This window comes from Aplosporella prunicola (assembly GCF_010093885.1).
Source record: "Aplosporella prunicola CBS 121167 unplaced genomic scaffold K452scaffold_4, whole genome shotgun sequence".
Taxonomy (NCBI): Eukaryota; Fungi; Ascomycota; class Dothideomycetes; order Botryosphaeriales; family Aplosporellaceae; genus Aplosporella; species Aplosporella prunicola.
The window spans coordinates 181,066-207,107 of record NW_022983532.1 but is presented as its reverse complement, the minus strand read 5'-3'; the positions used below and the strand labels follow the sequence as shown (position 1 = coordinate 207,107).

General features: G+C 59.9%; 10 protein-coding genes and 1 non-coding gene across 11 annotated transcripts; 4 read left to right on the top strand and 7 right to left on the bottom strand.

The window, feature by feature from the left end:
- Positions 1 to 2,392: 2,392 nt before the first annotated feature.
- Positions 2,393 to 4,171, bottom strand: K452DRAFT_204073 (uncharacterized protein; the record flags this gene model as incomplete). Its single annotated transcript, XM_033536078.1, has 2 exons — positions 2,393 to 3,660; positions 3,739 to 4,171. Coding segments are annotated over 2 exons (1,701 nt in total), but the record flags the coding sequence as incomplete, so codon positions are not given.
- A 347-nt stretch (positions 4,172 to 4,518) lies between these two features.
- Positions 4,519 to 5,934, top strand: K452DRAFT_119246 (uncharacterized protein). The gene is made up of 5 exons (XM_033535151.1): positions 4,519 to 4,567; positions 4,663 to 4,777; positions 4,844 to 4,909; positions 5,077 to 5,199; positions 5,300 to 5,934. The coding sequence occupies exons 1-5, from the start codon at positions 4,533 to 4,535 to the stop codon at positions 5,441 to 5,443; spliced, it is 483 nt and encodes a 160-aa protein (XP_033401092.1). The 5' UTR covers positions 4,519 to 4,532; the 3' UTR covers positions 5,444 to 5,934.
- Positions 5,935 to 6,427: 493 nt separating this feature from the next.
- Positions 6,428 to 6,737, bottom strand: K452DRAFT_283738 (uncharacterized protein). The gene has a single exon (XM_033539828.1). The coding sequence runs from the start codon at positions 6,680 to 6,682 to the stop codon at positions 6,446 to 6,448; it is 237 nt and encodes a 78-aa protein (XP_033401091.1). The 5' UTR covers positions 6,683 to 6,737; the 3' UTR covers positions 6,428 to 6,445.
- A 2,856-nt stretch (positions 6,738 to 9,593) lies between these two features.
- On the bottom strand, positions 9,594 to 9,836 carry K452DRAFT_196351 (uncharacterized protein; the record flags this gene model as incomplete). The annotated part of the gene is made up of 1 exon (XM_033535957.1): positions 9,594 to 9,836. A coding segment is annotated over one exon (243 nt), but the record flags the coding sequence as incomplete, so codon positions are not given.
- A 245-nt stretch (positions 9,837 to 10,081) lies between these two features.
- On the top strand, positions 10,082 to 11,850 carry K452DRAFT_305408 (uncharacterized protein; the record flags this gene model as incomplete). The annotated part of the gene is made up of 3 exons (XM_033542895.1): positions 10,082 to 10,871; positions 10,940 to 11,025; positions 11,086 to 11,850. 3 exons carry the CDS (start codon positions 10,082 to 10,084, stop codon positions 11,848 to 11,850), a joined length of 1,641 nt encoding a protein of 546 aa, XP_033401089.1.
- Positions 11,851 to 12,494: 644 nt separating this feature from the next.
- K452DRAFT_295025 (uncharacterized protein) lies at positions 12,495 to 13,888 on the bottom strand (the record flags this gene model as incomplete). Its single annotated transcript, XM_033541766.1, has 2 exons — positions 12,495 to 13,697; positions 13,766 to 13,888. 2 exons carry the CDS (start codon positions 13,886 to 13,888, stop codon positions 12,495 to 12,497), a joined length of 1,326 nt encoding a protein of 441 aa, XP_033401088.1.
- Positions 13,889 to 14,119: 231 nt separating this feature from the next.
- Positions 14,120 to 15,449, top strand: K452DRAFT_283736 (uncharacterized protein). The gene has a single exon (XM_033539827.1). It carries the CDS (start codon positions 14,147 to 14,149, stop codon positions 15,380 to 15,382), a length of 1,236 nt encoding a protein of 411 aa, XP_033401087.1. The 5' UTR covers positions 14,120 to 14,146; the 3' UTR covers positions 15,383 to 15,449.
- A 106-nt stretch (positions 15,450 to 15,555) lies between these two features.
- Positions 15,556 to 19,289, top strand: K452DRAFT_283734 (uncharacterized protein). The gene is made up of 5 exons (XM_033539826.1): positions 15,556 to 15,669; positions 15,736 to 15,810; positions 15,870 to 16,088; positions 16,150 to 18,942; positions 19,133 to 19,289. Exons 1-5 carry the CDS (start codon positions 15,633 to 15,635, stop codon positions 19,264 to 19,266), a joined length of 3,258 nt encoding a protein of 1,085 aa, XP_033401086.1. The 5' UTR covers positions 15,556 to 15,632; the 3' UTR covers positions 19,267 to 19,289.
- Positions 19,290 to 19,467: 178 nt separating this feature from the next.
- K452DRAFT_t27 lies at positions 19,468 to 19,548 on the bottom strand. The gene has a single exon. It is a non-coding gene; the product is annotated as a tRNA-Ser (tRNA).
- Positions 19,549 to 19,709: 161 nt separating this feature from the next.
- Positions 19,710 to 22,921, bottom strand: K452DRAFT_243340 (uncharacterized protein). Its single transcript, XM_033537906.1, has 3 exons — positions 22,702 to 22,921; positions 21,220 to 22,634; positions 19,710 to 21,172 (listed from the first exon to the last, which is right to left on the bottom strand). The coding sequence occupies exons 1-3, from the start codon at positions 22,846 to 22,848 to the stop codon at positions 19,840 to 19,842; spliced, it is 2,895 nt and encodes a 964-aa protein (XP_033401085.1). The 5' UTR covers positions 22,849 to 22,921; the 3' UTR covers positions 19,710 to 19,839.
- A 312-nt stretch (positions 22,922 to 23,233) lies between these two features.
- Positions 23,234 to 25,954, bottom strand: K452DRAFT_264346 (uncharacterized protein). The gene is made up of 3 exons (XM_033538687.1): positions 25,458 to 25,954; positions 24,390 to 25,406; positions 23,234 to 24,337 (listed from the first exon to the last, which is right to left on the bottom strand). Exons 1-3 carry the CDS (start codon positions 25,580 to 25,582, stop codon positions 23,371 to 23,373), a joined length of 2,109 nt encoding a protein of 702 aa, XP_033401084.1. The 5' UTR covers positions 25,583 to 25,954; the 3' UTR covers positions 23,234 to 23,370.
- Between the last annotated feature and the right edge of the window lie 88 nt (positions 25,955 to 26,042).

Here is a 26,042-nt window from a genome sequence, read left to right as displayed (position 1 = left end):
ATTCTTATATTTCTAAACACTCTTACACCCCACCCCGCCAAAAATCCAACCAAACCCAACCTAACCTAACGTTTATTTCTGCATTTTTCGACCTCAGTGATAACTATCATCCTTAATCAGGAAAGTCGAGGTTGTCCACTATTACCGAGTTCGCAAAATAATATTGACAATCATCGCCAAACTCGATTTTTTATTATATTTTATTTTATTATTTGTTTATTCTTAAAAAAAAAAAAAAAAAAAAAAAAAATAGCAGAAATGATTCGTGTTTAAGCTACTTACCTTTTATTTTTAATATATTTATTTTACTAAAAAGGAAAATAAATATTTATAATTAACCTCTATTACTACGAACTAAGCTCTACTATAAAGCGAGATAAGAAACGATATAAGTAGTCCCTATAGAGTACTCCTTACCTAGTTCCTAGCCTAAGCCCTAGATATAGGTAAAAAGCTTTTATAGTATATATAGATAGTAGATTCTATACACCTTAACTATGTCTCTTCTTCTACTCCGTGTCTATAAATATAGCCATCTCGCTTCACGGTAACGGACGCTACTCCCATACTTTAGCACACGTGTATACGACATACCTATATATACGCCCTGTAAAAAGGCAGCAGAGATTCAAGCCTACCTAGTAGGTCTTCCCGTCCGTCTATTTCACGCACCCCGCCCCATCCGTTTGTTTATTCTACACCGCATACTGTACAGCCATACAAACATACACCCAAACACACAAACACACTCATACACACACAAGCGACCCGCCCACCCATCTCGTCTATAGATTGCACTTTCCACTTCCCATCGGCACGGCATCGTCGTCGTACAGGTATACACGCCCTTCCGCATCGTACACAGTAACACAACCCTACCAATCCAAGCTATCCAACCATTCCAACCAACCCAACCCACCACCCGTCCGTCTACAGATCCGCACCATGCATGCCATGCATACATGCCAAAAGAAAACAAAAGAAAAGAAAACAAGAAGAAGCAAACAAGAAGAAAAGAACAAGAAGAAGAGATAAAAAGACAGCAAAACGCCGGTCCCATGCATGCCATGCTTCTTTGTGAATTTTGATTGCGTTGCGTACGTCTTGCGGTGCTGGAATGATGCTGATGCTGATGGAGATGATGACGGAGACGAAGGTGTAGGTGTAAATGATGGATGGAGATCGTGTCCAGCCGGATACGCGCTGTTTTGACGCGGGGTGCATGGGGTGGAGACAAGAAGAGGATAAGGAAGAGACGAACCCAACGCGCCTACCCCTCCGCAGGTTTCGCTGCCTCCCCTTCCCCCACGCCCTCAGCCTTCGCCTCCCCCACCCCCTCCGCCTCACCCTCCGTCCCCGCCCTCCTCGCCCTCTTCAGCGCGCTCCGTCCTTTCCGAACAGCAATAACCCAAGCCTGCCACCAACTCCTCAACCGCACGCGTTCCCGCACCGACCTCACCCGCCTCGAAAGCCTGAAGCCCCAAATTCTCGAAGCCATAAACCTGACCTTGACAGGGACATTCCGTGTCTTATCGCGTGCATACCGCTGCCCCGCACCCGGGACCACGCGCCTGACACCCCCCACCGCCGCATTACCCCTCCTCCCCAAAAACGACGCCCGATGGCGTTTCCTGCGCGCAAACGCCGCGCGCGCACCCACGGCCTCTTGCGCCGCCGCCAGCCTCACAAGCGCGCCCACGCGCTGCCGCGCCCGCTTGCGCGTCTCCCGCTCCACCCACTCCGAGTAGGCGTTCTGGCGCCTGAGCGCCGCGGCCTGCAGCGCCTGCGCGCGCTGGAGCCGGAGCTCGTGCGCGCGCGCGGCTTTCTCTGCTGCTGCAGCCCGGATCGCCGCTTGGGCCGCTGGGTCCGTCGTCTGGCTCAGCTGGGCCGCGGCCGCGAGCGCGTCGCGCTTTTCGCGCTGTTGCCGGACGTAGCGCACGAGGGGCTGCTCGGCCGGGAGCATGGTTTCTCGCGGCGGGGACGCGGGCTTGAGGGTTTGGAGGGCGGGCGTGGCGGAGGCTGACGCTGACGCGGACGCGGAGCTGTCCGCGTGCCGGCTCTCCGTCGCCATCCACCGCCCGTCGGCCCATCTGCCGACGGGGTCGTCTTCGGGCGTCTTCTTGCGCCACTTGGCCTTGCGGAGCGCGCGCGCCTCCTCACGGGCCTTCTCTTCCTCAATCGCCTGCACCTCGGCCTGCGACTGCGCCTCGTCAAGCGCCTTCGTGTGCGCGAGGGCCTTCTCCTCGTCCCGCGCCTTCACCCGTGCCTCTTCCAGCTGCTCCTCGGCCATCAACTGCGCGACGAGATCGCGGCCCATGACATGGGCGTCCTGGCGCTCGATGCGGCCATCAAAGACGTCGAGGCCGTGGCGCTTCATGCGCTCAAAGTCCTTGAGCAGCGCCTGCTTGCGGTACCCCACCGTCGCGGCCTCGTTGAAGACGGCGGCGAAGTCGTCTTCGTGCCCGCACTGCCAGCACAGCCCCAACATCTTGAGGTACGTGCGCGAGTCGAGCCGCGCCCCCGCCGGCAGCATCCCCCGCAGCAGCTGCATCTGCTGCCACACGGCGCTGCCGGCCTCCCAGTTCTTCTGCTCGGCGGCGGCGCCGAGGAAGAGGGCCAGGCCGGCCTCGTCGAGGCCCCAGCCCTCGAGCGCCAGGTCCGCGCAGATGTCGATGGCGCGGTCCAGGCCCGTGAACTTGAGCGAGCCCGTCACCACGGCGTTGAACACCTGCGGCGTCGGAAACACCTTTTGCACCAGCTTCTCCGAGTCGTACGCGTGCGGTACGACGCGCCCGACCTGCCGCGCGAAGTTGTTCGGGTGCAGGTTGGGCCGCGCCAGCATCAGCGCCGTTGACGCCGCGCCGCGCCCGAGCATGCGGTCCAGGAAGCGGGTGAAGTGCTGCGGTTGGCCGAGCGCGATATGGTGCCTGAGGATGGCCGAGCAAGTGATCTCGTCTGGCCGCATATGCGTCACGTGCATAGCTTTGATGACTACATTGGACATTCTGGGCTGCTTCAGGCGCATAAAGCCCAGCAGCAAGGCGTTGAAGGTGGTGATGTTGGGCGGGGCGCTGCAGGTGAGGATCTTGTTCAAGACGTCGACTATGAGGGTTTCGAGCTGGATTTCGCCCTGGGCACAGGCGTCGAAGAGACGGAAGATGGTCTTGTTCATCCTGTGCAGCTTGTAGTGGAACTCACCGGCGTCGTCTTGCTGGTAGGAGGGGTAGCTGCCAAACACGGGCTCGAATTCAGGAATTAGATGTTGATGGTCCCTATGCAGTGCTTTTGTGTCATGGAGCCTTTGGTTGATGCGAAATAACTTGTCTCGCAACTGGCATACATCCAGCTTGGCTATGGGATGCAAGCTCGGGGGAAGCTGCTCGAGCGGCACGCGCGGCACCGTCGTACCCGGGAGCTTGAACAGCTTGGCCTCCATCATGAGGTCAGTCGCCATCTTGGCCGTGCACAAGTTCATAGTCTGCATCTTGCGGCGCGTCCAAAGGCTGCGAAGACCTTGGAGCTTGCTGAGGTTCGGCGCGTATATGGACTGCGGGGGCAGGTGTTCGGGCACCAACTCTGGGCCAAAATTCACCGGCCATGGCGGCCTCGTCGAGCTCTCCATGGTGTATTCCTGCGCGTCGTCCCACAACGTCGAGCCGCCTTTGCCCTCGCTGCTCTCCGGCATCTCCGGCAGTTCGTTGGCGTCCAACGCGACTGACGAGTGCAATTTCTCGTCACCCCAGTCGATATAATCAAGGCCTCCTTGGTCCGAAACATTACTGCCCTCGTCCAAGGCCTCGTGGCCAACATCCGGCTCCAATGGTCTTGTATCCCGTTGCTCTTCATTGGCCGATGGCTCGCCGGCCTCATCCAGTTCCCCAAGCTCGTCATGAGGGGCCTTTAGCTGGTCCTTTGCATTCTGGATAGCGGCGTTCCACTGGTCCCTGCGCTGCTGCTTGGCGTGGCCGTCGGCGACGGCGGCGACGGCGAAAATAGCCGAGTAGAGGATGGTGGAGCTGGGCAGGGCGGGCAGACGGGAGCCGGCGGCGGACCTCGAGGCGGTGGCCACGGCCGTCGCGGCGCGCCGGGCGACTATGGTCGAGTAGGAGGCGCATTGGCGGCAGCGGCATGAGTATCGCGTGCGCAGCGTCCGGGTCCAGAGCGTTTGCATTATCGTGACATTGCCGTGCGCGGAGTGCGTGTGCGTTTTTCGGCGTCGAAAGCGGTGCTGGCTTGGCGTGGGCGCGTCGCTGCCGTGGAGCTGCGTGGGCAGGGAGCGATTGAGGGAGGGGGAGCCCCGAGCTGTTTGCGGAGAGGTGAGAGATGGGAAAGCAATGACTTTGTATGCATGGACGGTCGGTGTCTCGGTGATGCGATGGCGATCGCTGCGAGCTTGTTTATACGTGGCCGGATGAATCACCTCTACTACACAGGCTTGTCGGCCACGACTAAGCGGCGAATCAGCGCCCGCCTGCAACACCCCGCGACCTCATGGCCGACTCTGCAGGCCTCCGCAAACCATCCCCAGCACCATGTTGGCCCTGACTCTGACCGCCGAGCTAAACGGGTAAGCAATTCCTCTTGACTTCATAACCACCGTCGCCGTCACCGTCACCATCGCCATCACCCGCACTCCCGCGCTGACTGACCACCACCCCGCAGCGTGACCGACCTGCGCCCCGCCGACACCCCCGAGTCTCCCTTCTACTACACTTTCAAGGTCCAATGCACCTCGTGCCGCGAGACGCACCCCAACTGGGTCAGCGTGAGCCGCTTCGTACGCGCCCCGCCCCGCCCCGCCCTTCCTCACCGCGCACCCAGGCACTGAACCAGGCCGTCGCAGGAGCAAAACGAAATGAGCGGCAGCCGCGGCGAGGCCAACTTTGTGTGGAAATGCAAGCTGTGCAAGGTGCGTTTGCGGCAATCCCGTCCCATCCTTCTCTGTCCTCCTGCGCCGTGGCTCCGGGTCGCGGTGCGGCGGAGCGAGTGCGAGCGAGCGAGCGGGCAGGCAGACCAAGCCTATATGCACGGCAGCAACAGATTGGTAGACTAACCTTTTCCCCCTCCACCCCACAGCGCGAACACAGCGCCAGCATCCTCGCCGCCCCCGCCGCGTACGCGCAGGCCGAGCCGCCCAAGCGCCAGAAAATCATCGAGTTTGACTGCCGCGGGCTCGAGTTTGTCGAGTTCAAGCCTGACGTGAGTCTCAACGCCCACCACCTGCATCTTACCCATCCTCTTACCCAACCTAACCCCAACCACTTCAACCCAAATACTGACGCTCCCCCCTCTCCCCCAGGGCGACTGGCAAGCCACCGGCCTCGAATCCGGCACCAAGTTCGAGAGCATCGACCTCTCGGAAGGCGACTGGTACGACTACGACGAGAAGGCGAGCGACGAGGTCAGCATCACGGGCATGCAGTGGGAGATTAGGCGGAACTGAGCTTTGCGTCTTGGGGGAGCTGGCGCAGCAGCATTGGCTGGGAATGGCTGGGGTATGCGTATGCGTAAGAGTGCAAGTATGAGTGCAATACCCAGGTAGGCACGTGAGCGCCGCAGCAACAAAACGAGCGAACCGAAACGAGATCCTCTATTACCTGCGAAAGCGCGGTGCGGCGTAGGTTGTGGCTATATAGCAACACCAACGCCAACACCAAAGCATCCATCCATCCACAGTCTACCCCCATCCTCGACGCTCTGCTGGCGACTTTGTCATACGTGCCCGCTCAACGCGTACATACATACGCACGTGGACAGCGGATAGGTAGGCAGAGAGGGCAGGTACTGCCACACCCACCACCCACCACACACCCACACCAGTCACCGCTTCGAGCCTACCATTCAAACCCCCCGATAATATCAATATCCTATCAATATCATATCGAATAATATCAATATCATACACACCACACCACACTAACCACCCGACCACCCAACCACCCAAGCGCGCAAGCTAGAGAAAGTAGGTATCAAACGCAAGCAAAGCAAAGTCATCAGTCGTAAAGTAAAACCCCACCCCTTCCCCCTCTCTCTTGCCATTTTCGCCTCCACGCCCCCTTCATTTGTTCAATCGTCCTCATCTCTCATGCTCGCATCTTCGCTTCCTTCGGCCCCAGGACTCTGGCCCCAGGACTCTGGCCCCAAGACATGGACCCCACGCCCACAAAATCGCACCGCCGATCGCGCATCCTCTATAACTCCTTCCGTCCAAGGAACGGCGTAGCCTCACGCAACCCGAACGCTCAAGCCCCCTGGAAACGAACCTGGCGTGTCTTTCGGAGGAACGAGGAAGAAAAATGAAACAAAGGAAGAAGAAGCCCTAAACGGCAATCACGACGGCACAACCAGCAGCAGCGCCACGGCCGTAGCGGCAACGACGCTGCCCCTTAACCAGACGTCGCGCAGGCAGGCGCCGTCGACGCTGCATGAGGCCGTCGTGGTTGAGTTATGCGCATGCGCTTGCGTTTGTGCGTGCGTGTGGGGGTGGGGGTGGCGTGCCTGTTGCGCGGGTTTGGTTAGCTATTTGTTCCTTGTTGCGTGGTGCGTGTCGTGTCGGGTCCCCGCGTGCGTCCGATTGGGTGGTGCGGATGGGGGAGTGAGGGCGGTGCGTGTGGTGAGGGGCGAGTGAAAAAAGGTGGAAAAGGTAGCTAAGGCAAGGTAGGCAAGGCAAGGAAGAGAACATAGTAGGATATAGGGGTAGCACTCACGTCCTTAACCCTTGGCTCATACTCCTGCTCGCCCCACCAGCTCCTCCTTGGCGCCAGCATCGCCTCCACGCCATCGTTGGGATCGACCTCTGCCTGAGGCCTCACCACTCTCCCCTCATCGGCCGTAGTAGCCTCGTCCTCGTCCTCTCCCACCTCCTCTTCCTCGTCCTCGTCCAAGAACCCCTCGAACATGCACACGGTGCGGGCGCGGCGGCTAGCGCGCCACGCCGCCAGCGCGGCCGCGTAGTGCCGTTGGCGCTGGCGCTGGCGCTGCTCGTGCTGCGAGTGCTCGGCGGCGGCGGTGGTGGTGGTGGTGGAGGTCGAGGTCGAGGTGGGGGTTTCGATGGCGTGCGAGAGGACGGATTTGAGCGTGTTGGCTAGGGAGGCGTGGAGGGTGTGGAGGGGGGAGGGGGTGGTTGTTGTTGTTGTGGTGGTAGTGTTGGCGTCCATGGTTGTGGTGATGATTGTGGTGATGATGGAGTTGTTCGTTTGGTTTTTGGGTTTGGTGGTGTTCTGGGTATTTGTCTTCCAGTCGTCCCGTTTGGCCGGTATAGGTATAAGCAAGCAGGCAGGTAGGTAAGGCAGATATCCTCGCAGTTGTAGTTGTAGGCGTAGTCGTCCTCGTCGAAGAATAAACAGACAATCAAAGCCAGAAAAGCCCAACTCTTAACTCAGCGCAGCAGCAGCAGAGCAACGCAGTAACCCGTCCACTAAAACCAGCAGACAGGGCAGCAGCGGCGTATATAAGTCCTCCCACACGCAAAGGAAGCAGCCCAATCAGGTGCAAAAGCGCGCAGATCCGGCGCCAGATCGCCCACCAGCGACTTGAATTAGGCTGGGCCCTCCCGGCGCTCGTATCCCACGGTAGCGGGAATAGATCCCCGGGCCTTGAACACGAGGCCCGCGGCGAGCTGTGGGCTGTGGACTGTGTAGTCAGCAGGAGCACGGGCGGGGGCCGCGGGGTCCGCTTTCGAGGGCCGCGAATCCTGCTGCAAGGCAAGGCAAGGCAAGGCAGACTCGGCGGAAGGAAGGAGGCGATGAGATTGCGGGCGTTTTTGATACTGCGAGGGCAGCACCAAGCGTATTGTAGGGGTGCTGGTGGGGCGTGGGCGGCCTCTGAACGTGGGCGGTAACGGGCGTGATAGGCTCGTCTGGCGTTTTTTGGGTTGCGGGTGTTTTGGCTGGCTGGTCGGTCGACGGTTGGTCGGCTTGCGTCCAACGTTCTTGGGTCTGGCTGACTGGCTTCTTATTCTTGTTCTTGTTTGTTCTTGTTGGTGCACTGGCGGCGGGCTCACCCGAGACACTGCCGGGGGGAGGGGGGGTTTATATCTAGGTAGCAACCGTAGGTCTGTCCCGCGGCTGAGGATGACGGCGAGGTGTGATGCAATAGGTGCTTTTTAGCTCAATGCTTCTGTCAAAATGCCGGTGAGTCCTGGCAAGCCGGATGGGCCGGAGAGCTAGCAGCAGCTAGGTCTGATGATGAAAGCCCGGTTGGCGGTAGGCTCGGCCGGTACGAGTATGTTTGCGGCAGGGTCCGCGGGATGAGGTCAGAGATCGGACGAAACAATCTGTCGTCTTGATGATGATGTTGATGTGGACAAAATCAACAAAAGACTTCCAACAACGACGAAGAGAGGCAAAGCAAAAGCAGCAACCCGCCCAGATAAGTACGTAGCACACAACGCGGCGCCCTCGCGCCAGCCCGCCACGGCACCAGCTGACATGTATGTGGCGCAAATAGGCTCCTCGGCCAAGCATTGTGTGATTGGGACCATAGTTAGTTTTCGTGTGCAAATCCGCACATGCAGCGGTACCTAGAACAGTGGAGAGCCCGTGTGTGTCCGCGGTGCGCGATCCGGGCTACGGATCACGCAATGCGCGGCCGGGCCTGTTGGTTGCAAACGCACCCTCGGCGCGGCGGAGAAGCACGCCAGAGGCGCGGTGTGCAGGCGTGAATTGTGTATGTGAGTGTGAGTGTGAGGCTGCGGATCTAGGTGGGCTCGGCATGCGGGGTAGAGGTACACAATGTCTCACGGGATCCATAGTTAACCACAGCCTGCACGGACATTGCGGGCGCTTGTTTCTCGCTTGCTGTCTAAGGCTGTCACTGTCCGTGGTGTTTTACTTTGGTCTGCACTACTTTGTGGCTAGTATACTTTGTGGCGCACAGCTTGAGTCGTCCCAAGCATCGCCGGCGCCGCGCTGCCAATCCTAATTAACGCTTATCTTTGGCCGAGGTCGTGATGGTGGTGGAGGAGGAGCAATTTGACAAACGCGCAAAGGAAAAAAACGCCCGTTCAAGCACGCGCGACTGCCGACTCTGCCAGCCGGGCGGCAGCCCCCGGTCAGCTTCTCTGTTGATATGACTCTGTTCCCACCGCCCGCCGACAAGGCCCCGGTGCCCCCGGGTCTGGCCGTGCTCTCCAGTGAAGAATGGTTTTTTCTTTAAAGTTTGATCGATCATGTGCCGCGTGCTGATGGTCGTGAGAGTCGTACATATACTGACTCCTCTTCTTCCGCAAAATTCCTTTGTGTGATCCACTATCACGAAGCGCGCGGACGGCTGGAATACTACCCTCCTCTCCTTCTAGGCCGGTGCCCGAGATTGGGGGCGCGGAAATAGCTCGCTCACAGGAAGACGCCTTCCTCGTCGTTGTCGTTGTCGGTGTTGCTATTGCTGGTGTCGGCCCTCTGCAGCAGCCTCTGCAGCAGACGCTCGTCCTCAGCCCGTCGATCAACACCAGCACCAGCACCACCAGCCCGTCCCTCTCCCGAGTCCCCATTAACCAGCTGCTGCCCCTGCCCCTCCTTAGCAAGCCCGTCGGCGGCGCCATCAGCAGCACCCTCGCGCGGGTCCTCGACCCACGGCATGCCGCGGCGCAGGACCTCTTCCTTGAGCAGCTCGATGCGCGCGCGGTACCGGCGCATGACGTCGTCGTTCTCGGTGATGGCGTCGGCGCAGTCCTGGTCGCCTTCGGCCGCGAACGGCGCCAGCTGCGCGTTCGACCGCTGCATGTGGTAGATGGAGTTGCGCAGCTCGGCGGCTTTGGCGTGCAGCGAGCCCAGCTCCAGCTCTTGGATGGCCTCGGCGAAGGCGCCGGCCGTGATGGGGCGCGCCTCGGCGGACATGGTAGCTTGTGATTCTGTAGTAGCGGTGTTTAGAGTATGCACTTTGACTTTGAATGCGTGGGGTGCGGTAGGTGGGTAGGTAGTCGTATGTGGCGCCCAGTGAGAGTCGTGGTGTTTGCGATGACGCGCGCGGGCCGAGGCGCGCTGATGGCTGATGGCTGATGGCTGATGGCTGATGGTCTCCTCCGTCGCCGGCCGCCGCTGCACAACCTATACCTAGCATCTCTCCGCCACGGCAGCCAAGTATGAGCAATGCGTGCGCGGTAGCATGCAGGCCCTTGGCGTGGCTACGCTTCCCCCCGCCATGGACAACAACGCTCGCAAGGACTGTCGCGCGCCCGCCGTCCCTCGTCCCCAGTCTCACCACCACCACACGCCACGGCCTCTTCGCCCTCCGCCCATTCGCCTTCCGCACCTTCGCCACGACCACCGCCCTCTCAGCTAAAAAGAAGAAGCAGCAGCAACACGCACCTGCCCAACAACAGCAACAAGAGAAAGAAGACGCGCCGCTCCCAACCGGCGACCTCACAGCCGAGCAAACCACCGCCCTCTTCGGCGCGCACGTCACCCCCGCAACGGGCAACGCGCTGCTGCGGGCGCTGCAGCACCGGCGCATCACGGGCAGCCTGGCCGAGCGCGGCGTCCGCTTCGACGACAAGAACAACAAAGCCTCGTACCCGGGCGTGACGCCGTCGCTGGCGCTCGCAGCGCTCGAGTACCTGCGGGCCAAGTTCCCGGTCGACGAGGAAGCGGCCGCGGCGGCGTGGGCGCGCGCAGAGGCCCAGCGCCTCGAGCACGAGCTGATTGCGCGCGCCGAGCGGCTGCGTATCTACAAGCCTGTGGAGCGCGCGGCGCAGCACAATGAGGGCTTGTACGGGTACAGCGAGCTGGAGGCCATGAGGCGGCGGAACGAGGAGGCGTGGGAGCGCGAGGAGAAGGAGCGCGAGGCGCGCGAGGAGAAGGAGGCCAAGGAGCTGGAGAGGCAGGGGCGGTCGGGCCCGCTGGCGCGCGTCAAGGGCCGCGTCGAGCTCGCGCGTAAGTGCTTCGCTATGATGTTGGAGATTGATGGCGCCGCTAACCTGTTTGTTCGTTCGTGGGCGTAGAGCGAAAGGAAAAATCAGAGTTCGTCAGGTACTACGAGGAGCAAGCCATGCTGATCAAGGAAAAGGAAGCTCCCCGCATGAGCACCGTAAGCCTCCCCCACCCCCAACACCAAACCCCCCACTAACCACTAACCCCCCACAAACAGGCGCGCCGAGTCCTCCCCTCCCTCGCCATCGCCACCTTCGTCCTGACACTCAGCTACCTCCTCGCAACAACCTACCACCCCCCAGCGCAAAGCAGCCGGATCTTCCCCACCACCGCCCCCGCACTAACGACCTGCCTAACACTGGTAACGCTCAACCTCCTCGTCTTCGCAGCCTGGCGCATCCCCCCCCTCTGGCCAACCCTAAACCGCTTCTTCGTGCAAACCCCCGGCTACCCCGTCGCGCTCTCCGTGGTGGGCAACATCTTCAGCCACCAAGAGCCGCTGCACTTCTTCTGGAACATGCTGCTACTGATGAGCGCCGGCGTGCAGCTGCACGAGTTCGTGGGCCGGGGCACCTTCCTGGGGATCTACGTTGGCGGCGGCGTCGCGGGCGCGGCAGCCAGCCTGACGTGTTTCGCGCTCGCGCGCAACTTGGGCACGGCGTCGCTGGGCGCGTCGGGCGCGGTCGCCGCGGTCATAGGCGCGTTGCTCCTCCTGCGCGAGGCCGAGCACCTCGTCGTGCCCGGCACGGACTGGCGCGTCCCGGTGTCCAGCTCGTTGCTGCTGTCGGCGTTTCTGGCATACGAGGTCTGGGGCCTGACGCGCGGGCGCGGCAAGACGTCGATTGATCATGTGGCGCATTTGGGGGGGTATGCGACGGGCATGGTGGCCGCGTGGGGGGTTAAGAGGGGGTTGGCGGAAAGGAGAAGGGAGGTGGAGGAGAGGAGGAGGGAGAGGGGGGGAGGGGGGTTGTTTGGGAAGTAGGTGCGTGGGGTGGGGTATGTGTGAGGTTTGGCTATACGCGTTGCTAGGTGTGTAGATACCAATGTATCTCGCGTTGAAAATCGATTATCAAGTCAATCTTCCAATCCACACATCTATTCACGCACGCACCACTGCTTTGCTCTCCAACCACACACACACACACGCCAAGAGAGGGAAAAACAGCCCACACCAAGCCAAAACCAAAACAAAAGCAAAGCAAAAACAAACGAAGCAAACCAAACCAAGCCAAGCCAAGCCAAGCCAAGCAATACAATAAGAAGTTAAGTAGGTGCTACGTACGTACGTGGCTACGGCCACGTCAAGGACTTTACCCGAGATACTTTTTGTGCCTGTGCTGTTGTTGTCTACCTCGTCCTGTACTGTGCTGTGCTGTACTGCGCTGCTGTTCTCTCCGCGCAGGCGCAGGCGCACCCTCTGACCTCATCCCATCCCTCCATCCAGCCATTCGTCCATTCGTCCGTCCGTCTGTCTTTCCTTCTGAGCATGCCGTCTGTCTGTCAAGCACGCAACCATCCCGTCAGACTACCAGACAATCAGTCAATCAATCTACTCCATCCCCTCCCCTCATTTCACTTCTCCCGCTCCATCCCATCCCATCCATCCCATCCTCCCCCACCACCCTACTACTCCAACACGCTCAAATCCAACGGCACGCTACTCCCCCTCCCAGCACGGTACTTCTTAACCCCAGCACTAAACTCGCGCGGCTTGGGCAACTGCGCATCGTCCTGGAACTTCCACCGCCCGTCATGGATCCGCAGCATGTTCGCACTGACAGGGGTAGCGCGCCCGCCCGACCCGCTCCCATGCCCCCCGCTCCCATTCAGCGTGAAGGCGCTCGCGTCCATCGTGCGCGCCGGGCTGGGCGCCCCGCCCGGCGGCGGCGGCGGCGGCAGCGGCATCGTCTGCGCCGAAATGGGGTGCGGGCGGGCGGGCGAGGGCGGGGGCGGGGGCGCCGGCGGCGCGGACGGCGCAGCAGACGGTGGTGGTGGCGGGGCTGCGGGCGGAGAAGAGGGCGCCGCGGGTGGGGAGGCGGGCGGGGGTGGCGGTGGTGCGGCGGGCGAGGAGCGGCCGAAGGCGTTGCGCGCGGCTTGCGCGGCGAGAGATGGCCCGCCGTGGCCGTTTGTTGGGGGTGGGGGTGGGCCTGGGGGCGGGGGCGGCGTGGAGCGCGCGGGGGGGCGGGGCGCGGGTGGCGGTGGTGGAGGCGGGGCGGGCGGTGTGGATGCTGAGGCTCCTGGCGGTGGAGGCGGCGGGGGCGCCATGCTCGAGGGTTTGCGCGTCGAGGGCGGCACGGGCGGCTTCTTTCCTACGGGGGGCGGTTTGGGTTTCGAGCTTGGGACCGCGGGCGCCGAGCCCGTCGAGTGGAGAGAGCTGGGGCGCAGCGTGTTCTTCAGCTCGGCGACGGAGGGGGGCGGACGAGGAGGCGCGGCGGGCGGAGCGGGTGGTGCTGCTGGAGGACGAGGCGGTGCGCCCCCTGGCGGGCGTGGTGCTGAGCGTGAGGGCGTGTCCGAGTCGCCGGCTCCCGTGTCTATGCCGGCTCCCGTTTTACGCAGCTTGGGCATGCCGCCGGCAAAGAGACCACCCAGCTGAGGTGCACCTCCTGCGGCGCCCGCATCGTTGACGGCGCTGCTGCTTCGTGACCGGTTGCCTGCTGCTGGCACGGGTGGTGCGCCGGGGGGCTTGCCCATGCCGGGCACGGGCGGAGCGCCCATTGTGGGCTTGGCCGGCCCATCGAGCACCTTGCCGACCTGGGGTGCCGAGCGGTCGTTGACCTGCGCGACCTTTTTTAACTTGGCGCCTTTGTTGATGTCGCTGAGCAACGCTCCCTGCACGCGTGTCGTAAGTCAGTGCCCGGGCAGCCGGTGAGAGTGAGAGAGAGAGAGAGGCTACGTACTCTGCCTTTGGCAGCACCTCCAGACGGACGTGCGGGCATGCCTCCCGGCGGTGGTGGAGGCGGCGGGCCCCCGCCAAAGCCTGGCATCGGGGGAGGGGGCGGAGGTGGTGGAGGGGCGGGCATTGCGAGGGTGCCGCTAGCGCGGGGGGGCTGCGTGGGACGACTATGCGAGGGGGTGGGCGTCGGACGCGGTTTGTAACTGGCGAGAGAGAGAGGGTGAGAGAAAAGGCGGCGGCGGCGGCGGCGGTGGTGGTGCGAGTTGTTGCGGTTGAGGGAATGACATCGGGCAGCACTGACGAGTACGTACGGCGGCTGGCGCAGCACCAGCACCGCCACTCTCTTTCTCTGCTGCTGCTGCTCTCCACCACGCCCGCCCGCATCATGAATGCCTCGTCGCGCCTCCTCCGTCCAATCCCAAAGGCTCCCTGCCAGCTGTGCGAGTCCGTCTTAGCCCAGCCCGCGCGTCACCAGCGCTTCTTCAGCTCCGCCTTCGCCGCGCGCCCACAGCTTCGCGCCCACCAGCCGCAACCGCACCGGACGCGACAATTTCCGCGCAATATCACTGCAAAAACCGTACCGCGCCGGCCCCGGGTAAATCATATACCCACGCCTGTCGACCCTGCCCATGAGGCCGACAAGGCCGAAGGGGCCGTCAATGCCATCATTGCCTCGGACAGCTCGGTGCCGTCGGAGGAAAAGATACTGAAGGCCCTCGATGTATGCGAGGAATCGGCCGCCTACTTGGCGCAGCTCAGCAGCAAGAAGCCCAAAACCAAGCAAGGTTCCGGGGGCAACACGAGCCCGGCTTCAATGCTGCTTGGCCTCGACCCGCAGAGCACCTCTGCATCTTTGGAGAAACCAATCGAACAAGTATCTACATGCGCCTACCATCTCATGTTGCATCCGACCGTTTTCATTACTCCCAAGGTCCTGAACGCATACGTCAACATCCAGTTGTTGCTGCGGCGTCCAGACAGCCTTCCTGAAATCTTGTATCTCTACGCAAACAAGCCCGTGCCGAGTCCCGGCTCGTCGCCTGTCACATACAAGGTACCTAATCCGAAAAAGGTCATGGCTGCCGTGCCACGGGAAATCGCAAACCGCGCCTTGGAGGCGGCAATGGAGGCGAAAGACTTGCACCTGGCGCTGTCAGTCATTGAGCTGACGTTCCGCCAGCCTGCGTACAGCAAGGCCAAGGTGCTCAACAAAGTCTTGCTACCGGGAATGGGGCTTTCGCTGGCCCCCGTTGCTGCGTATATCCTGGCGAGCAAGTTTGCTGAGTACCAGCAGGTCGTGGATGCCGGGACGGCGACGACCACGGCGCTCGCGGGCATCCTGACGTATGTTGGCGCGGTCACGACGGTGGGGGTTGTCGCCGTCACGACAGCAAACGATCACATGGACCGGGTGACGTGGGCGCCCGGCATGGCATTGACGGAACGGTGGCTGAGGGAGGAGGAGCGTGCCGCTGTGGACATGGTGGCGCAGGCATGGGGGTTCAAGGAAGACTTGAGGAGAGGCGAGGAGGAAGGCGAGGAGTGGGACGAGCTGAGGGAATGGGTGGGCCTGCGCGGGATGGTGCTGGACAAGGTGGACCTGATGGAGGGAATGCAGTAATTAGCGCGCGCGTGAGTGTACGTATGTATGAGTACCGGAAAAAAAAAAGTTGAAAGATTGTCCAAATCGTCATTGAGGGACACGCCAAGCGCCTGCGCGCCGTGAAGCTCCCCCGGCCAGCGCGCGTCGTCCAGCACACCGCGACGCAACCTACAACCTACCCATGCCGCCATCGTCACCACGCCGCCCCGCCGCGTCGCACTCTGCTGCCCGCTGATTATGAGGAAGCGCCTGAAAGCGCACCGCCACAATGCACATCGTCAAGCCCGTCTGGTTGACGCATCCTGGTGAGCTGCCGGCACCGCTGTCGCTCCCGCACCCACAACCTTTGTCCACGTCTAACACGGCCCCAGGTGAACTCAAGGACTTTGAAGTCTACAGCTGTCACGTCTCGCCCGACGGCAGCCGACTCGTTACCGCCGCAGGAGGTATGCTTGCGCCCCACGCCCGCTCCCGCGCAATGCGCCGCGCTGAACTTGTCCCGCAGATGGCCATGTGCGAATCTGGTCCACCGAGGCCATCCTCAACTCTGATAACCGCGACTACTCAAAGCCCAAGCAGCTCGCCGCTGTAAGCAACCACTCGGGCACCATCCACGCCGTCCGCTTCTCGCCCAACGGCAAATACCTAGCCTCCGGCGCAGACGACAGAGTCGTGTGCATCTACGTGCTGGACCCGAATCCACCTTCGCATGGCTCGGCATTTGGTAGATAAACAGAAGTTGCCATTGGGGGTGCGAGCATCATGTGGCTGACGCAGTCTTCCAGGCACAAATGAACCGCCGCCGGTGGAGAACTGGCGCGTTCTGCGGCGCCTGATCGGGCACGACAACGACGTCCAAGACCTGGCCTGGTCCTATGATTCTTCCATACTGGTATCGGTCGGCTTGGACTCGAAGGTGGTGATATGGTCGGGGCACACTTTCGAGAAGCTCAAGACGGTAAATAGCCACCAGAGTCATGTAAAAGGCATCACATTCGATCCGGCGAACAAGTACTTTGCGACAGCAAGCGACGACCGCACCATAAAGATCTTCAGATTCACCCCGCCCCCGGCAAATGCCACGGCCCAGGACCAGGTCAACAACTTCACTCTCGAAACAACCATCATCGCTCCATTCCAGCTTTCCCCGCTGACGACTTACTTCCGCCGCTGCTCCTGGTCGCCGGACGGAAACCACATCGCCGCGGCCAATGCGACAAACGGACCTGTTAGCTCCGTTGCCATCGTGGCTCGAGGAAATTGGGACAGCGATATTAACTTGATCGGCCATGAAGGGCCCGTGGAAGTTTGCGCATTCTCTCCAAGGATGTTCTACCGAGAACCGCTTACAGAGGCCAACTCCGATGCAAATGGCAACACGAACCTTCCATCAGTTACTGTCATTGCCTGCGCCGGCCAAGATAAGACCCTAAGCATCTGGAACACAAGCTTTGCCCGTCCATTTGTGATCACGCAAGAGCTTTGCGGGAAATCCATATCTGACCTGGCATGGTCGCCTGACGGAGAGAAGCTCTTTTTGACCAGTCTCGACGGGACAATCATGGTCGCTATGTTCGAGCCGGGTGAGTTGGGGTACGTGGCACCGGTGCAAGAGAGCGAAAGGGCATTGCAAAAGTTTGGTGCAGGACGGAGATTGGGCATGGTCGAAGGCACGGATGCGCTCTTGCTCGAAGAAGGAAGCAAAGCAGGGGAGCTGAAAAACGTGCAAGGCCGTATGGGTGACTTGATGGGAGACGGTGGCCCAGCCGTGGCAACGAACGGCCTGCCAGCGGCTGGGCAAACTAATGGCGTAGCCCCTAATTCTTCAACCACACAAACGGCCACTACAAATGGAGCTACCGCCGCAGCCCAAGTATCACAACAACCGGCATCGGATCCTAGGGTAGACAAGCTGAAGCAAAGAGTGACTGTCACGAAAGACGGCAAAAAGAGGATCGCTCCTCTGCTCGTTTCCTCTTCGTCTGGTTTGGCGGAATCCTCCTTACCACAGACACAGCTCGTTTCAGCAGCAGCGAAGACTTCTCGAAGCGACACGGCGCACAGCGTTCTGGATCTTTCGAAACCATACGACGGATTCCCAAAGGGCGGCCTGGCCGGACTGTTGCTCGGGAACAAGCGCAAGTTTGCTGAGACTGAAGGAGACGAGCGCAGACTCGAAAAGAGGCTTGCGGGGGCGACGCGCAATGGGGCAGCCCCGATCCTTGCCAACGGGCCTGAGGGGTTGACGCCTCCGACGACAGGGCCTAAGCCATCCGAAACCGAGATCCCCGAGCCGCTTCGCCCCGCGATACCTAATCCTAGCCTGGCAATAAGCCAGCTGCGCTTGGCTATCCCGCTGGTGAGGAGCGTCATAATGCGGACCATTGATGGCAGCGAACCGCCACAAGCGGGATCGGACAGTGCGAATAGCAGCTCGGAAACGGTTCTGCTCGAGGCCCGCAACGCGAGCAACGCCTCGCGGACAGGTCGGCCGCAAGACCGCGACCCGACGCGGATAACATGCACACGGGGAAACCAGAACCTGTGGCAAGACTTCTTGCCCAAAGCGGTGCTGCTGCTGACCGGCAACGCGAACTTCTGGGCCGCAGCGTGCGAGGACGGATCGCTGTATATTTGGACGCCAGCGGGGCGGCGCCTCGTCAACGCCATTGTTGTCGAGGCTAACCCCGTCATCATCGACTGCCGTGGCTGGCACCTCCTCTGCATCACGGCCGTCGGGACCGTGTACATCTGGAACGTCAAGACGCTGGCAGCACCGCACCCTCCTGTCTCTCTCGCGCCAATCCTCGACGTCGCTGTCCACTCGCAGGGCCCGCACCTCACGCCCTGCCCCGGCATCATCTTCGCACGGCTCAACAGCGCGGGCCGCGTCATCGTCGCCATGTCGAACGGCGACGGCTACACATACAACTCAGCCATGTTCTGCTGGCAGCGGCTCTCAGAGCCCTGGTGGGCCGTAGGGTCGCAGTACTGGAACACGGCCGACTCGACCGTGAGCACGCTGTCGAGCAGCAGCAGCAGCGGGGGCGTTGCCAGCGGCGCAGGCACGGGCAAAGACAAAGCCGGGGCCGGGGCCGCCGCCGACGACGACGCGGGCGGCCGCGACCACGTCAGCCCCGAAAACCTCTCGGCCGGCATCATCCCCATGCTGGAGCGCAACACGACGGCGCACACGCTGGTGCGCGGCCGCGCCTTCTACCTGCACCGCCTCGTCAAGGCGCTGCTCTCGGCCGAAGGCTTCGAGAACCTCGAGAGCAGCGTCAGCATCGCGCATCTGGAGAACCGCGTCGCGGCTGCGCTGACGCTCGGCGCCCGCGACGAGTTCAAGGTCTACCTGCTCATGTATGCGAAGCGCCTGGGGGCGGAGGGGCTCAAGGGCAAGATTGAGGAGCTGTTGCGGACGCTCATGGGGGATGTGTTTGAGGAGGGCGACGAGGGCGAGAAGGACGGCGACGCGGACGTCGACGCCGAGGATGCCGTGCCCTGGAAGTGGGGGCGTGCGAAGCTGTGTGGCTGGGTCAGGGAGGAGCTGTTGAAGGAGGTGGTGGTTGTGTTGGGTGAGTTTTCTCTTTTCCTTTCCCTTTCCCTTTCCCTTTCCCTTTCCCTTTCCCTTTTCTTTCTTCTTTCCTCCTTCCCTTTCCTCTTTCCCTTCCTTTCCTTCGTTCCCCTTCTTTTTCACCTCATCCCCCGTCCCCCTTCCCAAAAACACAAAAACACAAAACTAACGCCCCGCCTCCCCTCAAACAGGCAAACACCGCGACCTCCAGCGCATCACGGTGCCGTACGCGCGCCTGCTGGGCGTGATTGACGCGAGAGCTGGTGCTGGCGTCGGTGTCGGCGCTGATGGCGACGACGCTTCGGGCATGCAGGTCGAGTCGTAGGTGTTGTGGGTTGGGTGGGCTGGGGCTGGGTTAGCTGGGAAGGGAAGGGAAGGGCAGATACGAGCTGTCTACACCTACTGCTACTATTACTATTACTACCTATTTCACGGTGCTGGTCGTGCGTGTGTGCGTGTGCGGAAAGGGCAGGTTTGTTGGTGCGGCTCGCCAAATAAAAAAAAATTAAAAAGAAAAAAGAATAATCGACGCCGGCAAGATTCGAACTTGCGCTCCCGAAGGAAATAGATTTCTAGTCTATCGCTATAACCACTCAGCCACAGCGCCGACTTGTTATGGTCAAGTTTAAGCATAAACATACTATATACTGTAACTATTTTCGCAGCTAGAAACTCATTCAATGATGCAGTCTGTCTTGCAGCAGCGATTATCACATAGAAAAGAGACCAGAAGCACGCTTCTTCACGCCCTCGCCGAAACCGAATAAAGCTACCGATATGATATCCATTGCAAGCGGGCAAACGCGAAGCTACGCTACACCAAAGCAACCATCCCCATCACCCCCAACGCCATCCCAGGCAGCGCACCACCCCATGCTTCACAAACCACACCAGCCCACTACACCAACTCATCATCCCACCCCAACGCGCCATAAATGTCCACCTCGTCATCCGCATCCAGGATATTCCCACCCCTGTCCTTCCCCTTTCTTGCTTGCGGCGTAGCCACCTCACCCACCTCCACATCGTCATCATCCCCCTCTCCCTCCCCGCCCTCAACTACAGGCGGCGACGACCCAATAATCGGAGAGTCCATAAACCCGGGCGAGGCTCCGTGCGTCTTAATCGGCGTGCTCGGCACCACAGATGGCGCATCGCCAAGGCCCCTGCTTGCCCTTGCTGTTCCACCACCACCACCACCACCACCACCAGGCGCAGCAGGGAGCTTGAACGCCGGCGGCCCGCGTGTCGTTTCTTCCTCTTCCCCTTCCTCTCTGGTACCCTTCTTCTCCTCGCTCACGCTCTGCAGCTTCATCGCGAACTTAGATACCGGCGTCCTCGCTGCACCACCAAGCCCCGCAAACGCCACCGTCTTCGCCCCCGGCGGCCGTGACGGCGTGTCCTCGACTGCCAAACCCGCATGCCTGAGCGCGCTGCCAGGCACGACCGCCGACGCAGGCGGGCGCACCGCACTAGACGGAATGACGGGGTCGCTGGAGAATGGCACCGCGGCTTCATGCTGTTGCTGCTGCTGTAGTTGTTGCTGTGCCGCGAAGCGCGCCGCCCCGCGGAAATTCGGCGTCGCCTCCACGACCGCCGCGCCGGCTGCAGCGTCTCTCGCGCGTCTGCTCCGCTTCGGCGTCGCCGTGATCTGGACCGTCTGGGCGGGCTTGCGGGCTCCGCTCGCCTTGCGCCCCAAGCCCGGCCGGCGCCGGTCCGCCGAGTCGGCGTACTCTTTGACGGCTTCACCGCGGTTCGGCTTCTTCAGCGTGCTGATTGCGTTTTGGAGTTCTTGCTCAATGTGCGCTTTCTTCTTGAGTTTGGCTTCCGTTGCGCTGGACATGGCGGAGAGATCGATCTCGCGCCGCGCGAAGCGCTGGAATTGCGAGAGCGAGTTGCGGCTGGATGTGGATTGCGAGTCTTTGAGGGGGATGGAGGAGAGTGAGGGGGCTTCGCTGCTTTCGCGCTTGAGTTGTGGCAGGGACGACGTGTCGCTGGCGGAGCGAGCGAGAGACGGGCGCCGACTGTGTGGTTGGTGCAGGTTTTCTGTCGCGACGCGTTGCAGCGGCTTCTTGCTCTTTTTCGTGGGGTCGTCCTTGGAGGCTGCTTCGTTGGGCCTGCGGCGAATCACGGCTGAGCCAGGAGCTGGCCGTTTTGCGGGAGACAGGGCGTTTGGCCCGCCAAGTCTTTTGTTGATAGCTGCGGTTTTCTCCGGGATACGGCTCATGTAGCTAGCGGTAGTCAGTGTGATGTTTCATGGACGCTGCGGTTGACTTACAATGGGATGACGACTTCTATGCAGAAGCTCTTGAGTTTGTCTGATGTCCCAGACTTGGTCGGACTAGGGTCAACGGCGCCACTGCTCCCTTCTCTGGAGGATTTGGATAGCTTCACAAGAATCTCGTCTTGCTCGACAGACTGCCAAATACACAGTTTGTCGAGAATGAGGTCGAGGAGAACATTCAAATCCTGAGGCTTCTTTGGCTTCCGCTTCTTACCACCGCCTATTTGCGACTCTGCCTGTGTCTCGTTCTGGGTATCCTCGGCGTTTGCGGCTTGGAAGGAAGGCGACGATTCCAAAGCCAGGATTTCGAGTACCAGAATGACCTGAGCCATCGACTCTCGCACACGTAATTCACCAAGCCTTCTTTTCAGCATCTCTTCGGCAGACTCTGCACCATGTCCAGTGGGCGATCCTGGGCGATCATCCAACCACCACTTCTTCACATACTCGTCCTCGGCGGGATACAACCCCTCCTTACCAGGTTTTAGTTTCTTTGGCTTGCTCTTCTTCTTGGCACGCTTCTCTGGGACGGCCATTTCTTCGTCATCAGACAAGCCAACTATGGGCATAGACTTGACAATCTCGGGAAGCTTTTCGCGATACTTCTTATCCATCGCACCCAGTTGCAGTAAGATGGAGCGTAGAAACGCAGCTAGGTCTCCTAGCTTCATTTGCGCGTTATCATTGGACGTAAATGCCGCTCTTGCCCGAGACAACGGGCCTTTGGCAAAAAAGGCCAAAGATGTTTTAGACAAGTACAATGCTTCAAGGTACTGCTGAACTATTATCTGGAACACTTCGTCTGCAGTCTGTGGACGCTCCTGCGGCGCTTCTGGAGCATCCACCATAGAATACTCCATAGACAGAGGCTGCTGAGCAGGCTCCGTGAAAGGGTCGACTGAGAATATACTTTGAGAATCTGACTTTGGTAGAGGCACCGGACGCTGCATTGACAGCCGAGGGAGGTCGCTTCTCGTAGTCTCAGGCTTGATGCTCGGCGCCGCATCCAAAGCTGCTGTCTGCCACCAACTGGCGGGATTCCCTCTCTTGGACTCTGGTAGCACATGAGCATGCGGTATGCTAGCCCGGTGTTTCGAGACAATCCCCAAGTCCGCTTCCTTCACCCAGTCACCCAACTTGCATAGCGCATATGCGCCACGCTGAACCTTCTCCACTGCATACAACGCATTGTCCGCTTCGGATTTCGTGACGAGGATTTTCGGAGCTTCCTGGCTATTATTCGATTTCGAACGCTCCAGTACGTCGATATACGCAGAAAAGACGCGTGTAGAAGGTACCGTCGAGTTCGGGGGCACGAGATCCAGGAATGACAGAGGCAACTGGGCGCGATCTATGAGCTTTACAGGCGTCAGGTGTACCGGCTTGTCATAGACGGAGGCCGGACATGGCTGCGGACATAAACGCAAATTAGCTTCACCCAGCCTGCGCAAGCTTACAAAGGAAGCTCTAACGCACCCGTATAGTTATCCGCTTCTGTCCCGGCGCATCCTCGCCCCTCTTGCGCTTTCGCGACTCCGCTGGCGCTGCCTTGTGATGCGTGTCGCGTGTGCCGGCTCTTTCGTGCGCGCTGACCGAAGCATTCGCTTTACTCGCAGAGACCATACTGCGGCGGACGTTTGCACAGGTCTTTTAGGCCTGTCATGGCTCGGCAGGGCGTGTGGTTGGTGAGGATAGGCCGCTTTGCTTTGCCGTCTTCAGTTGCGTGCGTCGCGCCGCGTCCCTTCACGCGCCGTGATGATCGGCCCGCCGAATCACCGGCACGTCACTTCGATGCACAAGTACATTCTCAACAACTATTATTCATAGAACAGTGTGGCATGTGTCTAAGGCTTTGGATGGTTTCGTTGCACTCGAGTCATTACCCTCTCCAATATTGCATCCCAATTGCTTTAATTACTCGTCTCTCGAGTAATATTGAGCCGAGCAGACCAAATTGCTACATCTGAACCTCCCTCAGCTCCTCGAGCATATAAAGGTTCATTAAAGGGGGTCGATGGTGCCCAGAGCGATGTACTGTGATAGCCAAAATTCACTATCATCATTTTATGCAATGCAGGATCTACAAAGGACTACGTAGACTTCAAGGCGCGTGCTGAACCAAATGCGTCTGAGCTTCTATGCTTTTCAGATGTACTCCCTTTCCGCGTAACTCTGGATCATGCCCTCCAGAGTTGGCTCGTACTCCTTGAGGACGGCTTTGTCGCCCTCCAACACCGTGTTTGCCTGCACAAACACCTTGCGGGGCTGCTTCTTCTCCAGCACTGCGGGGCGAACCTTCTCCGCGAAGAAGTTGTCAACGTGCGTGATATCATCGTACATCTTCGTGCCATTCTCTACATCCGCCGTCGCCTTGAGGATGTGAAGTTGCTGCAGGTACTTTTCGACAGCAGGACGGCCGTGACTCAAGATCTTGCTGCGCTCCAGGCGGATGGTGAGGTCGGACAGATCATCCTTGGTGTACTCAAGCTCGCAGAACTCCTTTCCAGCATTCAAGAAGGTGCGGAGGATAGAGTAGCGGGCCTGCATGTGTGCCTGGCCCCACTTACGCGACTTGGGATCCCAGAACTCCAGGGCAACGACACCAGCTCTGGCCATGCTGAGGTAGCCTGCGTAGAGGACGTCGCCGGCCGGGCCATCAATGTCGGTCTTGCCATCACCAAATCCGAAGATGGAAAGGATGTCAAAGTCACAAGAGAGAGCCATGGCCACGCACTCGGCACGGCACTCCTCGTAGCTGGCTGCTACAGGACCGAAAACTGATCCCCAAGTTTGGCCAGGCTTGTACCAGGTGGTGATAGGCTTGTTTGTGAGTGGGCTCACGGGAGGGTTCTTGATATCAAAGTTGTATTCGCCAGGCTTGGTCTCTTGCAGGAGCTTGCCACAGCCATGGCCAAGGAGCTCGTGAAGGCCAACTTGAACCTCAAAGGCGGCGTCACGCCATTTGCTGTACGTTTCCAAGTCGCTCTCTTTGATGAAGGGAATTGGCTCGTTCGGAGGCTTCGCCGAAAGAACATTGCCCAAGCTGACGTTCTTGAAGCCTTCCGTCTGCCTGATGTCATCGTAGTTAGGAATGTTGATGCCCGCCGGAATGCTATGATAACGTCAGCGTCATTCCAGTAAAAGCTGTTCTCTCAAAAACCCACCCGCTACCAGCGAAGGACAAAACCTCAAGCGAGGTAAAGTCAGGGCTCAGGAACTTGTCCTTCTCGAACTCTTTATTCCAAGGAAGTCTAGGGATCAACTTGGGCGCGGATTCTACCAATTCACCAAAAGCTCTAGTTCTCTCCTTGTTGACCATGGCGGCGAAGCCCTCCCACTCGCCACGGATGCCGTGAGGGTCACGGTAGGTTTCGACGAAACCAATGTCGGTCTCAACCATAGGGCCCTTGTCACGAATCCAGTATCTCTGGCTGTTCTTGTATGCTTCAAGAGAACCGGTGGTGAAAGACTTCTCATACTCCTCCATCATCTTCTTCTCCGTATCATTGAGCGCATACTTCTGAGCCTGCTTGATGGCCTCGGCGATCTTGGCCATCTCTTTCGAGTAGTCGCCGAAGACCAGTCTCAGCTTCTTACCCTTGAGCTTACCCTCCAGCTCCCATTCCGACTCCGAGATATCCCTCGCATCCTTCGAGGGATCTTGAATAGCGGATGCAATCAGAACGTCAAAACCATCCTTCGTCTTCCGGACTCTCGTGTTCTCGGGTAGCAATTTCTTTGACTCAAGGAAGTCGCTGATGATAGTGATTTCCTCCTTGGTGATGTCAGGCGAGTCGGGGTAATATGCGGTGACATGGCCTCCATCAGGGTAGCCAAGAAGCATGCTCTCCTCATTTTTACCCGCAAATATGCTGTCCTTGAACTTCTCGTACAACTCCAGGGTCTCGGGCGTCAGTGTGGCCAGTGCCTTCAGCTGCCTGGCCTCAAGTCGCGGGACGAACTTGGAGTCGCCGAAGCTCTTGAAGTTGCCGGCGTTGCCCAGGAACTGGGCCGAGTACTCGAGGAAGGCCTTGAGCTCGTCATCCGAGAGGCCAGCGTCCTTCTGGACCTTCTTCCAGTCGCCCTTGGCATGCTTGTACAGGGTGATTATGAAGTCGTAGATGTGCTCGGACTCGGGGGAGACCTGACGGAGGACGATGCGCGTACCAGCGAAGCAGGCGCTGGTTACAGTTAGCAGGGTAGCTTAGCGCACGGGCGCAGGGTGAACTGACACGGAGATGTAGTGAGCGTAGAGCTTCTCCTGGTCGTTGAGAGCTTCAAAGTGGGGCTTGATGGCCAAGGGCACGACAGAGGGAGGGCTGTCGGCCAGGTAGTGCTTCAGGATATCGGGGTTCATGGTAGGCGTGGCGGATGGTTGGGCGGTGGTGAAAGGGCGAAGTTGGTGATGGCGGGGAACTACATGTCGCTGCGGGGTCCGCGTGGTTCAGGGCTCCAGGTCATTCTTGGCGGCGGCTAGATTCTTTGTGTACGGTACATACGCTGAAACGAGTGAAGGGCGAAAGGCTATCACGACGAACACGGGCACACGGCAGAGCACCAGACGGGCGTAGACAGTACACTGCTGGTCCACTCGCGACGACGCTGTTGCTGCTGCTGTTGCTGCTGAAGCCACGACGGGCGACGCTGCGGCAAGTGCCCAGGCGTAGGCGAGATGACATGGTCTCGATGCGAGAGACAGAGTGCAGCGCTGCGCAGTCTGGTGCTTGTGTGCCTCAGGAGGCCGTTTATTGCAGCGGAAATGGTGATTGGCGGGTCGACCATTGTTTTCAGGGCGGGTGCCCGTGCGCTTCTCGGCC